Here is a 14,168-nt window from a genome sequence, read left to right on the forward strand (position 1 = left end):
GCTTAGACAGCATTATGCTCTATCTTGTAAAACGTACTTGGGGACGCGTAAAATGGTTTATTAAACCTACAGTCCATAACTAGAGTTGTTACATTTTAATGTATATATATTTCATTCATGGATAATTGAACCACTAAATCCTAACAATTTGTCCTCATGTCAAACAATTTCTCTGAGTGTTGTTCCAAGTCTTTTCAGTAACTGTGTAACTGTTGGAACATACCCCAAATCCTCAAATTTTAAAGCTATTTTTCAGTGCCCTCTGTATACAAATGTACATTTAAAAGTAGGCAAGGAGGGAAGTTTCTATTTTCACATAAAATGGTTTCACAGAGAAAAATCTATGAGGTGTTTCTGAGTGGGAGATCTGCAGTTTTTGGGGAGAAAATTCTTGAATGTAAAGTGTTGTCTATAATCATTAGGGATGTATACAAAAAGAAATAAGGGAAAATAACTACATATTCTGTTGCTTGAACCATTTTTCTCAAAACTTAGGGATGGCTTGCTATTTAGAGAGTGTCTCCCTACTTTTACATAACATATTGTTCTTTCATGCTAGTGAAATTTGGCAGAAGTTGTAGAACAGCGACAATTTAAGCCTACTAGTGAATCACTGGCCCAGTGATTTCAGGGTATTGATTTGGACTGTATTTACTTTCTGTTTTCTTTCAGTCTAGGGGAGAACCTGAACTACAAAGAGCTAGAAAGTAGCATCTCTTCTTTGCATTTTCCAAGGCCCTATATAAGTGATATTCATAGTACATAAAATATCTCTGTTGATCTGAAACATCTCATTGCTGTGTTGTACCAACAACTCTCCTACAAAAACATATCCAGTGTTTGTTATTTGCTTCACACCTCAACAGAAAGAGGAACTGAGAAAGTTAATGGATATGACTCTGCGGTCTAGACTTCAAGATTTTCAATGACAAAGTATCCAACTAAAAGATCTCTTACTGGTGTTGATTTTGTCAACATTGTTGATGAAATAAATTTCAGCAAAACAACAATACCACAGTACTTGAGAAATGGCACACTGGAGAGCAAAATGAGTAAAATCAGAGGTTGTCTTTACTTTTTTCTGTCTGGAAAAAGATGACTGGTTTAGATAGTAATAGAGCAAATTTAGCAAGAGAATGATATGCACTCTAAATGCGCATAATTATGTTATTACAGGCCAAAATCTCTTGTCTGTGAAGAGATAAAGATGTTCCAAACATTTTCTGAAAGAAAGGGAATTTATAAAAGGCAAACTTTGTAAGGACAATTTATCCTTTATTTTTACTTGATGGATCTTTGCTATGATAGGAATACTCATTTCCATGAGATATAACCTTTAGCTTACTTTTTTTTTCTGTGATCCTCTCTTTCCTTTTTTTTTTTTTTTTTCCTGTTCTCTCTGGTTGTTATTATTACAACATTTCAGATTATTTGTTCTGAGGAGTTTACATTAGTAGAAAATTTCTTAAATAAGAATATTGTCGAGATACATGAGAGTTTATTTTGTTTGCTTCTGACTAAGGTATGATTTTGTCATCCCTTAAGCTATAAACTGTTTTCTCAGGTGGTGAGAGTCTACACTGTCTTTGCAGGTATGGTTAATGACCAGACTCTTTGAATCCTTTATAGTTGCCTCAAATACCTGTTTTAGTTTGTGCTGGTAAGGAAGCACTCTGCAGCACCTAAGGGTTGCACTGAAACCTTCTACTATGCCATCTAATATAACAGTGAGCATTTACGAGATCACTTGTTATCTGGGACTGATAAATTAATCTCTTAACAGATCCAGTTTAGGAACTCTGTTCAGATTTCTTTCTTGAAGGTTATTTTGTGTTTTGTAAGATGTGAATTAAGCAGTTGTTATTAATACAGGTTGCAATTGCAATGCGATATTTGGAGTATCTTTCATTTCAAGATAGTGACTATTTGATCAGTTTTACAATTTTAAATGAGAAAATCATTCCCCTTTTAAGTCACCATAAATGTTTATTAAACTATATTGCACCAAAATATGCTTCAGAATATTTGAATATTGTTTACAGACAGCTTCTTCTGGACATTGACAAGGCAATGGACATTTAAGGCAAGAATTAATAGAAAATCATCCTAGATTTTTCCCCCTCCCCCGATGAAAATAGTAATTTATTTTAAAAATATATTTCAGTTATTTAGTGAGATGTGGTGATTTTTTTGTTTCCTACAAAGAATATCATTGTGGTTTCTCCTTCTCTATATGTATACTACATATAGATAATACTCTTTTTTTTGGTGGTTTTTCATCAGGTAGCTTTTGGTATTAACTACATAGCCTCCATATTCCTAAATCATGCACAATACCATATTAAAAGTAGAAAATGAAAAATCTATGACAGAGTTTGAAAAATAGGAATAAAATGAGAAAGCACGCATGCATGTACACCAATCAACAATGAAATGGAAATAATCTATATTTACTTGTCAAATTTGAGTGTAGCATTCTTAAGAATCACAGCCATCAAAACTGACCTTATCATCTTCTGTAGTAAGAATTCCTTTTTTTTTTTTCTTTTTCTTCTTTCTTCACCTGTTCCTATCAGAGCCAGGATCAAAAAAGAAGTTGTTACACTTAAATGTCAAGAATCATGACATCTGGAGAAAAGCAGAGTGTGTTATTTCTTGGTGAGAGTGTTATACGATAGGACTTGACTGATATTTTATAAAAATCTGAGATGCTTTCTGATCAGTTAATTTAATTAAAACAAGATATTCAGTTCTGCACAATTCTTGGGCATATTCTATTTTAAGCCTTTCAAACATTCAAGCATGTAGTATGAAAAGATATTATATTGGCTTTAATGACTTGTCATTCTATTTGCAGATACCTCAAATCAGCTATGCATCTACAGCTCCAGAACTGAGTGATAACACCAGGTATGACTTCTTCTCTCGAGTTGTCCCACCAGACTCCTACCAAGCACAGGCTATGGTTGACATCGTGACAGCCCTTGGGTGGAACTACGTCTCGACGCTGGCTTCTGAAGGCAACTATGGAGAGAGTGGAGTGGAGGCATTCACCCAGATCTCCAGAGAAATTGGTGAGTGTATATTTGTCAGGTTTTGTATTTATAGCTGCTGGATTGCAGAGCACCACTAAGCTCTGCCTTGGTCTATGCAGTGTGATCAGAACACTTGCAGTCGTGTTACCTGGACTCAAATGTAGGCGGTTATGGATGATTTTGCTGCTCACGCATCTGCCAAGGTGACAGTTCTGGCAGTAATTCAAGAAGAGGTCCTGAGAGAGGCAAAAAATGTGTGTCTCTTGCCCTTTTTGGAATGAGGGAGCTCCTTGGTGAATTTGTGGCAAAAAGCAACCACCAGCTGAATTATAGCCAGATTTGAGGAGATGCAATTGATTTAGCTTAGGAAAATCATAATCCAATGAGACCTTCTTTTCCATATTCCAGCACTGATAAATCTAGGGGTTTTAATTTTGATGAATTTGAAAAAGAACAAAAAAAATCTGGGAAGTACAAAGACATACCCTTGTTGTTTTTCCTTCAGGATTAAATGTGCTATATAAATACAGATATTGTTATGGAAAATATATTTAGGTCCATCCCTTTTTATTTTTTTTTTTTAATTTATTTGCTTGTTTCTCACACTTCTATAGTTATTTCTGGCCTGAAAAAATGGCTGTTTCTCAGTTGCAGTAGGTTTTGGACAACAAGGAATAAAATTATGAGTAGCAGGTGGTATGAAAGAGGGCAGAATTGGTCTTTCACTAAGTACAGTGTTAAATGACACAAAATAATATCCTTTAAAAAACAATTAAAAAAATTGCCAACAGCTTTCCTCCGAAAGCCTCGATTAATCTACTGGATTTGACTTTCAGGGCCTGTACATATGAACTCTGGTTCTTTCAAGTCTTGAGTGAGAAAGCTTGAGTGAGAAAATATGATAATATCTTCCATTTTCAATAACCCCATGTAAATATAGAGACCATCTCAATCATATAGGAAGAAGGTGCATGTGTGTCTCAGGTACTTATGCTTGAACCATAAAGGTTACTGATTACCGCAACAATTTGACACTAAGACAAAAACGCACTGATTCCTGCCATTAGGGAACTAGTGTGTATAATATGCTTGATCAGTTAACTAATAAATTCTGTTTCTAGCTTTTAATAAATGTTGTCAGATCCTAGATATCTCCATGGGAGAGTCAAGGCTGACTACAATGCAATGGTTTGATCTGGAGTTAGCAAAGGCATAGATAATTCTTCCACAGTTTGTATCTAAAAGAGACAGTTTATCTATTGTGTCAAATCCAGCAGAGAATAGATTGGCTGCCCCAGACATTCACTGAGCAGTTCATTGACTGAAAATCACTTTTTCTTGAAACCATCTGCAGCCCAGCTAGTTCTGCTGAGTTCTGAAAGTAAACAAATAAATAAAATGCTCAGGACTTTATCATTTCCCATTTCCAGAAATATGAGTTCTTCAGATGAGTCCAAGAACAACTGTGATTTCATTATAATCACAAAGACTTGAGTTTGTGTCACTTGGATCTTAATTGATCCCAGAATAAAAAAAGACAATTGTCATCTGTTAAATAGTAAATATTAATAGGATTAATTAAATAAATGTTATTAATATGATTGTGAATCCAAAGCAATTAAAATAATGAATAGGTGTCCTAAATGTTACAAGATCTTTGTAATACCCAGAAGAACAAATAGTGGTGATTTGTGGTGTTGGGTTGTTTTTTTTCCCCTCATGGCTTATGTTATCTACTAGAGTATTTGATTTTGATAACCTCTGTGGTCATAGAAATTTGCTGTTATGGAAACCAGAGACTTGAATGGTTCTGAAGAAAGAATGCAGAGGAGAGGCAGGACAGGCAAGTATTTTTTAATCCCTAGAAAAATGTTGAAATAAGTAATTGGGTAAATCATATGTAACCACAGAGATATGATCAGTAGCCAGTGCAGAATTGTCAGGAACAAATAGTATTGAAGCCATCTAATACTTTTCTTTGACAGGATGACAGCTTTAGAGATGGAGAAGAAGCACTTGATATCTCTTGATATTCAGTAGTGTTATGTCAACTGTTGCACAGAGTATTCTCCTGAGCAAATTTGGGAATGCTGATCTAGGTGAAAATATAATAGGCTGGATGAAGACGTATTTAGAAAACTTTGCTCAGGGGGTATTTAGCAATGGTTTCTGTTTAAAAGGAAGAATGTCTTGTGTGGTATTTGGCAGGTGTTTATGCTGGATCAGGTACTAGCCAGTATTTTCATGTTTAGTGCAGATGGACTTGGAATGAAGGATATGCTTGTGAAATCTGGAGGTGACTTCAAGCTGGAAAGGACTAGGAGTGTATTAGAAGAGTTTCTTAGAGTCCAAAACTGAAGATATGATCTGAAAAAATAGTATGCAATTTAAGAGACAAGTGCAAGGCATTGCGCTTCTGATAAAGGATCCATACAATGAGAAATATAGAAAGACTGGTCAAAAAATGTTGTTTCAAAAAATGATCTGAGCATGACAGTAAATTATAACTTGCCTATATTCCATATGTTTTACTGGAATATGCATACTATCTCTAAAATAATTTGAGTAATCTTCCAATTTGCCTGGCAGTTTTGAAACCTCATTTTGGCTTAGTACGGGTTTTGACTCTCACTTCACAAAAGGGGAGAGACTCCACAAGCAAGAACAAAAACAATCACAAATCTTTAAAAGGTGGTCTGTCAGGAGAGACTGAGCAAGGTTAGTCAACTGGTTAGTCAACCTGAAGAAGAACTGACTAAGAAGGAAAAGTGATGGGAGATGTTTTCAAACAGACAAATGGCTTCTACAGAAAAGTGGAGGACCACTTGTTCGTCCAAAGAGAGTGTATGTGAACAGATGGAATTAATCTCTAGCATGATTCTGTTTAGATGTGGAGAAACTCCTTTGTAATAGTTAAGACATTAAAGCATTAGACCAGCTTGCCTGGGGACACTTTGGAGCCTCCATCGTCAAAGATCTGGGAGCACACATTAGACAAACACAGGGATTGTGTAAGGGTACTTAGTTCTTCCTTGGGGCTGGGATGTGCATTGGATGATTTCTTAATGTCCCCTCCAGTCTGATTCTATTATCTGTCTACTGTCCTCAGGCTTTTCACCTAAACCACAGAGCTGGAAATGCTTTTAAAATGGAAAGTTTGAATAGCATCTAATTATGAGGTCTGAGACGGTAGAGTCTAGGCAGGTTTATAAAAATCATTACATAGTGTAAGACTGCACATAAAAGAGCAAAACTTACCAGCTCTATGTTAATAAACTGTGTGTTAAGAGAACCTAATCAGGACATTGCTCGCCTTATGCTGCTGGCATACAAATACACGGGACAGCTCAACTCCTTCCTGAGAACTTTACATCCTGTTTAAGATAAGTAACCAATGATTGGAAGCAAAATGGAATGTGAAGATAAGCATCATAGAAAGCAATAAATTTGAGGAAAGTATGTGAAATAAATTGATATATTAATTTCTGAAAAAATTTCAGTGCCTGAGAGGACATGTGGGACAGCAGTTTTGAAAACATAAGTAGGAAAGATTTTGTGGGTTTTTTTGTTTGCTTGTTTGTTTGTTTGTTTGTTAAAGTTTCTCCAGTTACTTAAGAATCAAGAAGGGATAGGTTCTAAATATTTTTAAAGTAGAGATTAATTTCATTTACTTACTTGTCATGAGCTTGATTTCTTACCTCTCATTTCCAGTTTGATTAGCTCTGTCCGACTTCTATTTCTTGATCAGTAACAGAAGTAGAAAGGAAGGAACAGGCTTTCAAATAAAATATGGAATACTGAAAAGGTCAAAGTGGTGCCACCCTGACATGTCTCAGAATATAGTACATATCAAAATCTGCTCTAATTTTAATGACAGAAATCCTGTCTGGGACAAAGCATAGCTGGAAATTAAATATTTTACATGACAGTCATTATAAGGAGAATAGGAAATGGTACTTATTCCAACACATTCTTCCATACATTATTGTTTGAGGACAATGATTAAATTTATAGTATTTTCTACTCCCATTACATAGTTAATCAATGATATCACTATAATCATTTTGGCATTGTTATCAAATCATTTTGGCACATTGGTCAAAGGAATGAATTAATACAAAATGATAATGCTTAAGAATTCAATCATTAAACTGAAACTTGACTCACCAAGAGAAACTAAAGAGGGGAAAAGAAGGAAGCACATTTTACCAAGTCCTCATTAACTGTCATGCTGCATATTGCTCTTCTATTAACTTTGCTGTTAATGATGTTTGACAAAATAAATGTTGGAACATTTCTAATTAGACTTCTTTTAATGGTTCATTCCCTCTGCTATTAGATACCAAATGAATTTACCATCAGAGAGAAAATCATGGGATCCTTTTCATGCTTTTTACAGAACACAAAAACATTTTGTTCAGAAAATTCTCTGGGGTCAGAGTATTTGTTCAGTCAGTGCAACATTTGTACTGGAAAATGTAACAAATCCACAAATAGTAAATGAAATGCTACGTGACAGATTTTATCTCCACTAGCGGTCAATGAAAAATTCACACGAGCACTGATGGGTACTGGCAGTGAAATACTAATGAAACTATGATAAGATCAGGTAAAAATGATAAAGGTAGGGAACTGTAGCAGATCACTAAGAATAGGTGAGAAACTTTAGCATTACTTGACCCTTTTTTCCTTGTAAGTTGGTTTTTCATGTCTTACCAGAGGCATAAAGAAGACAACAAAGAGGATTTAGGACCAGATCCTTGAGTCAAAATGACACAACTTCATAACAGCTTTACCTCAGAAGATAACAGTGTACTTAATATCAGCATGTATTCTTGAATACCTGTTTTTAGCAACAGTGTTTTGTAGTTTTACCTACTTCCCTTATGCCGGTATATTGCAGTTAATAGCATTTTTCTGAGAAAGGACTGCAGTAACTTTATGATCCTTCATGCTGTTGTACCTTTACAGTCACATTGATAACTATATACTCATTGTAATGAATACATATACTGAACGAATGCTATGGTAGCTTTATTTAAATGGTTTCAGACTTCAGCATAGCTAGTTATATTTTGTTTACATGTCTGTGACATTTCTTTGACATAGTTCTTAGGTCATCTTTGTCTCTTGTCAGTTTTTTTTGTCTACAGTTGTGCACTGGATCTCGGCTTTCTCCAAATTATTGGATTACTTCTTACCTTTAATATCTTTCGGGTGTCTGAAGGTTTCAATGGGTAAAGTGAAAATTTAGTGGGAAGTGGGGAGGGAGGGTTGAGCAGGAAAATAAAACTGAAAGGCGTGTAATGTTTCCTCTCTACTTAGATTATTCACTGTTGATTTAGAAACAAATAAGATGGATTGCTGTTTAGATTAATTCACATTTCCTGCAGGAATCTTTGTACACCTTTGATTTAAAGCTAAAGCTGTTTTTATCACGTTAAGTAAGCTGATGAATAAGCTTCTTTATTTTGTCCCTTTTCCCAAGATGTTATTTAACAGAAGATTAAAAAAAATCTTGCAACATGAAGACTGAAGAAATACAATATGTGAAATGTAACCTTTTCCCCAGAGACATTTCTGTTTTAAAGACAGTTTCGAGCTTAATAAATTAATTTTCACAACTAATAATATTCTAACATAACCTCACAAAGGGCAAACAGTTTAATTCAATTTTAAGTTTTACTTTATATTATGCATCTGAACTCTATTGAAAACACTGTATTTCAAGCTGCAAACTGTAATTAATAACAACACTATATAATTGGCTACAGGAGCTTCAAAGTAATGTTTGAAAAATTACAAGTGTCAGATGGTAGGTGTATTAATATTTTAAAAAGCTGGAAAATTATTCCAATAGTTTTTAATATTTGTACCAATTAGTACCTGATAAAGAACAGTGTAATTTTTAGGGATTTATAATGAATGACCATTTACATTTCTCTCAGTGGTGCTAATCAAGATGATATTTTTCAGCTTTAACTATATGGTTTTTTCTCTATAGTTTTAGGAAGGTATCTTGGAGCAGTAAGCACACAGGGGCACCTCCTGGTGTGCTCTCTGACCCTCCAGTGATTCTTGAAAGAGGGACTCCTTTATCTTTCATACCTCTTGAGGATTTCTCCTTCAGTCAGTTAGTCAGGGCACTTTTTATACCTCCTGTAGAGAGCTCAATAGCTACACTGGAGGAGGGAAAAGGCAGAAAGCTACTGTAGAACTGGGTTTTGTACCTGTCCCAAAGAGTATGTACTGTACAGTGGCCTGTGCTGGAAAAGCTTACATAGCCAACCTTGCTTCCTTAACCAGTGTGGCACAGTTTTGCTGATAATCTTGAAAGAATTGTATTCTGTTCAGATTTCTTGTGGCCAATTCAAGAAATAATATCTCCCATAAGGGTGCTTTTAAGGTATTATGATGAAAAAATGCCAGAAGTAGTTACAAAGAAGCCTAAGTAATTTACAGACAATATAATATTTTCATGGATTGTCTAAGCAATGTTGTCACATTTGAAACGACCATTATACTTTAACACTTATGAAGTGAACTAAGTAGTTATGAGAGTTGGCAAAAGGGGTCCAGATGAGGCTTTAGTCTGGAGCTACAAGGGATATGCTTGTACGCTAAAGAATTCCTCTTGTTCCTCTACTTGTACAAATTATTTTTATTCCACAAGAGATGGTTTGCAATTTGATTCTGGAAATAAGTCCTGGGCAAGAAGTAGAGACTCCTGTATGTGCTTGAAACTAAAAGAAGTCAGCAAATACTTCCCTGAATCTCATGGGGTTTAGCAAAGGATTAAATGCACAGGAGGTTATCCCAGAGGCTGCCAACAAGGCTCAGAGTAGGAAGACCTCACACCTTCTGGTTTTACCCACGGATATTTATTGCCTGATACCAGCTGGGATGTGAACTGTGCTCAAGACCAAGTTCATTAGTTATTTTTATATGGCACAGTTACCAAATAGCTGAGGTATTCAATATGTTCTGAGACTGAGGCTGATCTCATTTTGCTTATAGCAGTCAACTTTTTGAGACCTGAGACAAATAAGCTCCTCAGAGCAAGGACCAGTGATGCCTACTGTGGTGAATTTAGAACATTAAGAAACTCTGAAAAATAACTTCTGAAAAATAAACGTTAAAAGCTTATTGTATTATGGAGCTTGTATTCTGCACCTTTATGTGTATTCTAACATAATTTAAATTAATCCTGTAAGTACTATAGAAGTCATTGGACTATATTACTTTTTTAGTTCTTTTTAATTCATGTGAACACCAGATATTTGCATTGGTTGTAGGCACAAATTCAAAGAATATTAAAAATGTCCAGGAAACAAAGTTTTATTTCAGCAGTGCTCTTAGTGTAATGGCTTGTCTGTAGAACCTTTTAACTTAGTCATGACATCTAGGTCAAGAATTTCAAATGTAAAAATGCAAACAAAACTATAAATATATTGATGTTAATTTTAGGAAAGCAAACTTATTAGATTAAAAGCATAGTTTTGTTCAAATATCGTGTGGTGTTCATAATCAATATGCATTTTCATGAAGTGGTTTTTCAAATACAGAACTCTTTGCAGTAGTGGTTGAGGATTATAGGTTTCAGTGTCTATAAGCTGAAGTCAGTAGTTTAAGGGAAACAATTAAAGATAAGATGTAAGATATATTTTTTAATATCTGAAGTGAATGAACATTTAAAAAATACTAGGTATAATGATACATTTACTTGGGGTTTAAATGAATGAGAGAAATCTTTCTAAAAGGAAGTTCACTACAAAATATTGTGTCCACTTTAGAAATAGTTGTTTAAACTACAATTATAAGGTTGTTTTCTGGACATATAAACTGTTATTAACATTTCTGAAATAAAAGATAGGGTAAATATATAGATATTAATATACTGTCAGATCGTTGTAATGACAGAAATGAAATTTCTCAAGCACTGCTGTTCTGAGTATTAGTGTTTATTACTGTAGAGCCTGTAGATTCTCTTAGATTCTGTGACTATCTTTTGCTCGGAAAGAGTCCCAGAGCAAATAATTCACACATAATGAAAAAACTCCTGTGAAAGCAAACTTAGGAAACATCTGAATCAAAATGTAGCCATTCTTGTTGTTTATGACCAAATTTCACACAATCCTTTTAACAGAAAGTTGATTTTAACAGAGTTAATCCCAGTGGATATTCTTGTGTGTGTGAAAGTATTTGTAAAGGGGATACTAGAAGGGAAAACAACAAGGGCACACAATATGATTTGCAATCTGAATGAAGCTGCCCATGTTTGGGTTTTGCATTATGATTTTACTGTGATGCAAGATCGAGGAGAACTATGGGAATCATTTTGACAGCTTATTTTCTATGGTGGTTTTGTTTATTTAAAAAAAAAAACCAAAAAAACCAAAACAAAAAACCCCACAATGTGTCAAAAATAAGTCCCAGAAACTTCACAGATTCTACGAGTGAGTTTTTTTCTTCCTTTATCAAGAACTAAGAGCTCTTTTTAATTTTTTTTAAAAAAAAAACCAAACAAACCCAAACCACCAAACCAAAACCAAAACCAAACCCACAACAAACTTCTGTTATTGTCACTTCTTCAGAAAGCTTGTTTTCAGACAAGCTTCAAGCATGGCACCTTTGGAATTTCAGTGGTGCAAATGAATGGGTCCAACTTGAATCAGGGATCAAATCTGGAGACCGTAGTGTATCCTTGATCAGAGTCTGTGTGAGTGAACTTTGCCAACTTAACATTTAATGGTTTTGCTTTCCCAGTGTGCACAGGATTTCATAAGGAAAGCTTGTACTTAACAGCACCAGCTAAGCCAAGGTGACAGGAAGGAGCATAGTGACATGGGCTTGGGCTGTATTTACATGTCATTTTTTGTTAACATGTCAAAGGATTCACAGTATCTGAATTTTAATCTTTGCTTGTGCTTCACTGGCCTGGAGTCAGTAGTCTCATTCATGTTAAGAAATTACACCTGGTAAAGAGAATTTCCTGGCTCTTGAGTTTGCTCAGAAATATTTCTTTCCATCTTCAGTTGGTTCCTACTAGTTTTAAATGTTTAACATTTTTACAGCTTTGCTTTTTACCTGGACAACTGTAGCTCTTAAAAATCATGTGTGAGAAATGCCTCACAATTGAATATTAGCAATATACTCTTAGTATCGGCTCTTTCATGATCTGTGACTGCAGTTTAAACAACGAAGCACTGGAACTGTCAGACTAAGTCAGACACTGCCAGTCAATATCTTGTTCCAGTGGTGGTCTTAATTAAATGGAAGAGAAAGATACCAAAATCTTTCATAACAGTCACTGGCAGAATTACCTATCCAAACATGGTTCTGAGGTATTTAGTGGCTGATGCATGAAAATTCATAAACATTATGATTTCTTCTTGTTATCATGTTAACCTCACTCATTGGATCTCCTCTTGTTTTGATGCTATGAATGGTGTGGAGGAGAATCCAGTTAAACTCCTTCATAGCATGTTCTCTTACTTATTTTAGCTCTAATTGCAGTTTAATATTTTTTGTTGTCAGTTTCTGGATCAATTATTTCATTTACATCTCTGTTAAGCTGTGTAGCCATGACTGAACACTCCAAGTAAAGCCTTACTATTGATTTATGTATTTTCATTGTAATCTCATTTTTATTCTCAGCCCCATTCTTTATACATCCTGACAAATTGTAAGCTTTTACTATTGGCTGCTGGGTATCAGGCAAATTATTTCCAAAAGCTATCTGTTCTGATGCTCAAGGTTTATTAGCAAATGGCTACAGCTGATTTAGAACTCAATGATGTATGTGAACAATTCCAGGTATTCCTGCCAGTGTGTGCTCCTTTGCATTTGTCAAGTCAATATTTTTCTATGGTATACCTGTTTATCTAGCTTTGTTAATACTGTCTCCTCTCTCTGCTTTTGTTTATTTCAAATAATTTTATACCCTCTTCAGACTGAAAAATCATTCTGCTCAATAGTCTCCTGCTCCCTTTTTTGAAGAGCATTGTGTTATACAAACCAAACCCTAGTAGGCAGTTCTAGAGTATACATTTGTTCTAGAGTATACTTTTCCCAGTGCTGGAGTTTGACTGTTTCTCTTCATTCATTGTTTTTGATTCTTAGGAGTCTCTCTCCCCAGCCCCCAATTTCTGCCTGTTGATTCCAAGTTCCTAAGTCTTTCTTCTAAAAACTATCATATGAACTTAATATTCTGTATGCAAGGCTGATATATCTGTATTGGTAGTATCTACTGTTACTTTCTATTTAAGTACTAATAATAACAGAATACAGAGAGATTTGAACTTACCTTAATGTATCTTATATAATTATATGGCCCTCCTGAATGCATTTATTCTTCAAGGTACTTTGAACTCATAGATTTCCCAGTTATGTAACATCATACTGTCTGTTACTTGAGGTAATAGTGCTGGTAGTTTGAAGGTGAAGGTTAGTAACTTTCAACACGTCCTAAGTTGTATTCTTGTTTTCATCCAACTGTACATGAAGCCACTTACTCAGTCACATAGAAAGTCCATGTAAAAGGGAACTAAGTATTTCAGGTATTAGATTAGCCCTAAATGAAACTTGGAATCTCTCTTTAGAACTTTTTACAACTGGTAATTTCATTAAGAATTGAGACAAAGGGAAATTGCATTACATATTTTGTACAAATTTCTTCCAAATTACAGTGCAGCTGAAGCATGTTTTGTTCAGATTTCAGTATATATATTTTTTTAAAGCTGTAAAATGAAACAGAAAATAAGTGTCTCACCTGATGAGTTTGCAATTATGTCTTCTGATATTAAAAACAAAAAAATGAACAAGTACAATTCAAACTGTTTTCAAGATTTTAATCAGTTTTGACAAGAAGGTAATATCTATCAGAAAAGAATAATCATAAAGATTAATTCCACCCAAGAGTCATCTTTCCCAGCTTCCTTTCCTTCCTTAGGGCAAATTCTGTTAATAGTGTACATACATGATATATGGTCTACTTTCCTGGGCAGTTCTACTGAGATCTAGGAAGCTGTTAAAGCAGACAGAGGTGTTCTTGTTTGTTTTTGTTTGTTTTTGTTTGTTTTTGTTTGTTTTTGTTTGTGTTTTTGTTGGGTTTTTTGTTTTGTTTGTTTTGTT

General features: G+C 34.6%; 1 protein-coding gene across 1 annotated transcript in view; it reads left to right on the forward strand.

The window, feature by feature from the left end:
* Window positions 1–14,168, forward strand: part of GRM8 (glutamate metabotropic receptor 8) — a 332,753-nt gene that overhangs the window by 56,722 nt on the left and 261,863 nt on the right. Inside the window, exon 2 of the mRNA XM_065629770.1 lies at window positions 2,858–3,074. Within this exon, the coding sequence (XP_065485842.1) occupies window positions 2,858–3,074 (217 nt within the window). The remainder of the gene's footprint in view (window positions 1–2,857; window positions 3,075–14,168) is intronic.

This window comes from Caloenas nicobarica, chromosome 1 (genome assembly GCF_036013445.1).
Source record: "Caloenas nicobarica isolate bCalNic1 chromosome 1, bCalNic1.hap1, whole genome shotgun sequence".
In the NCBI taxonomy this organism is placed as follows: Eukaryota; Metazoa; Chordata; class Aves; order Columbiformes; family Columbidae; genus Caloenas; species Caloenas nicobarica.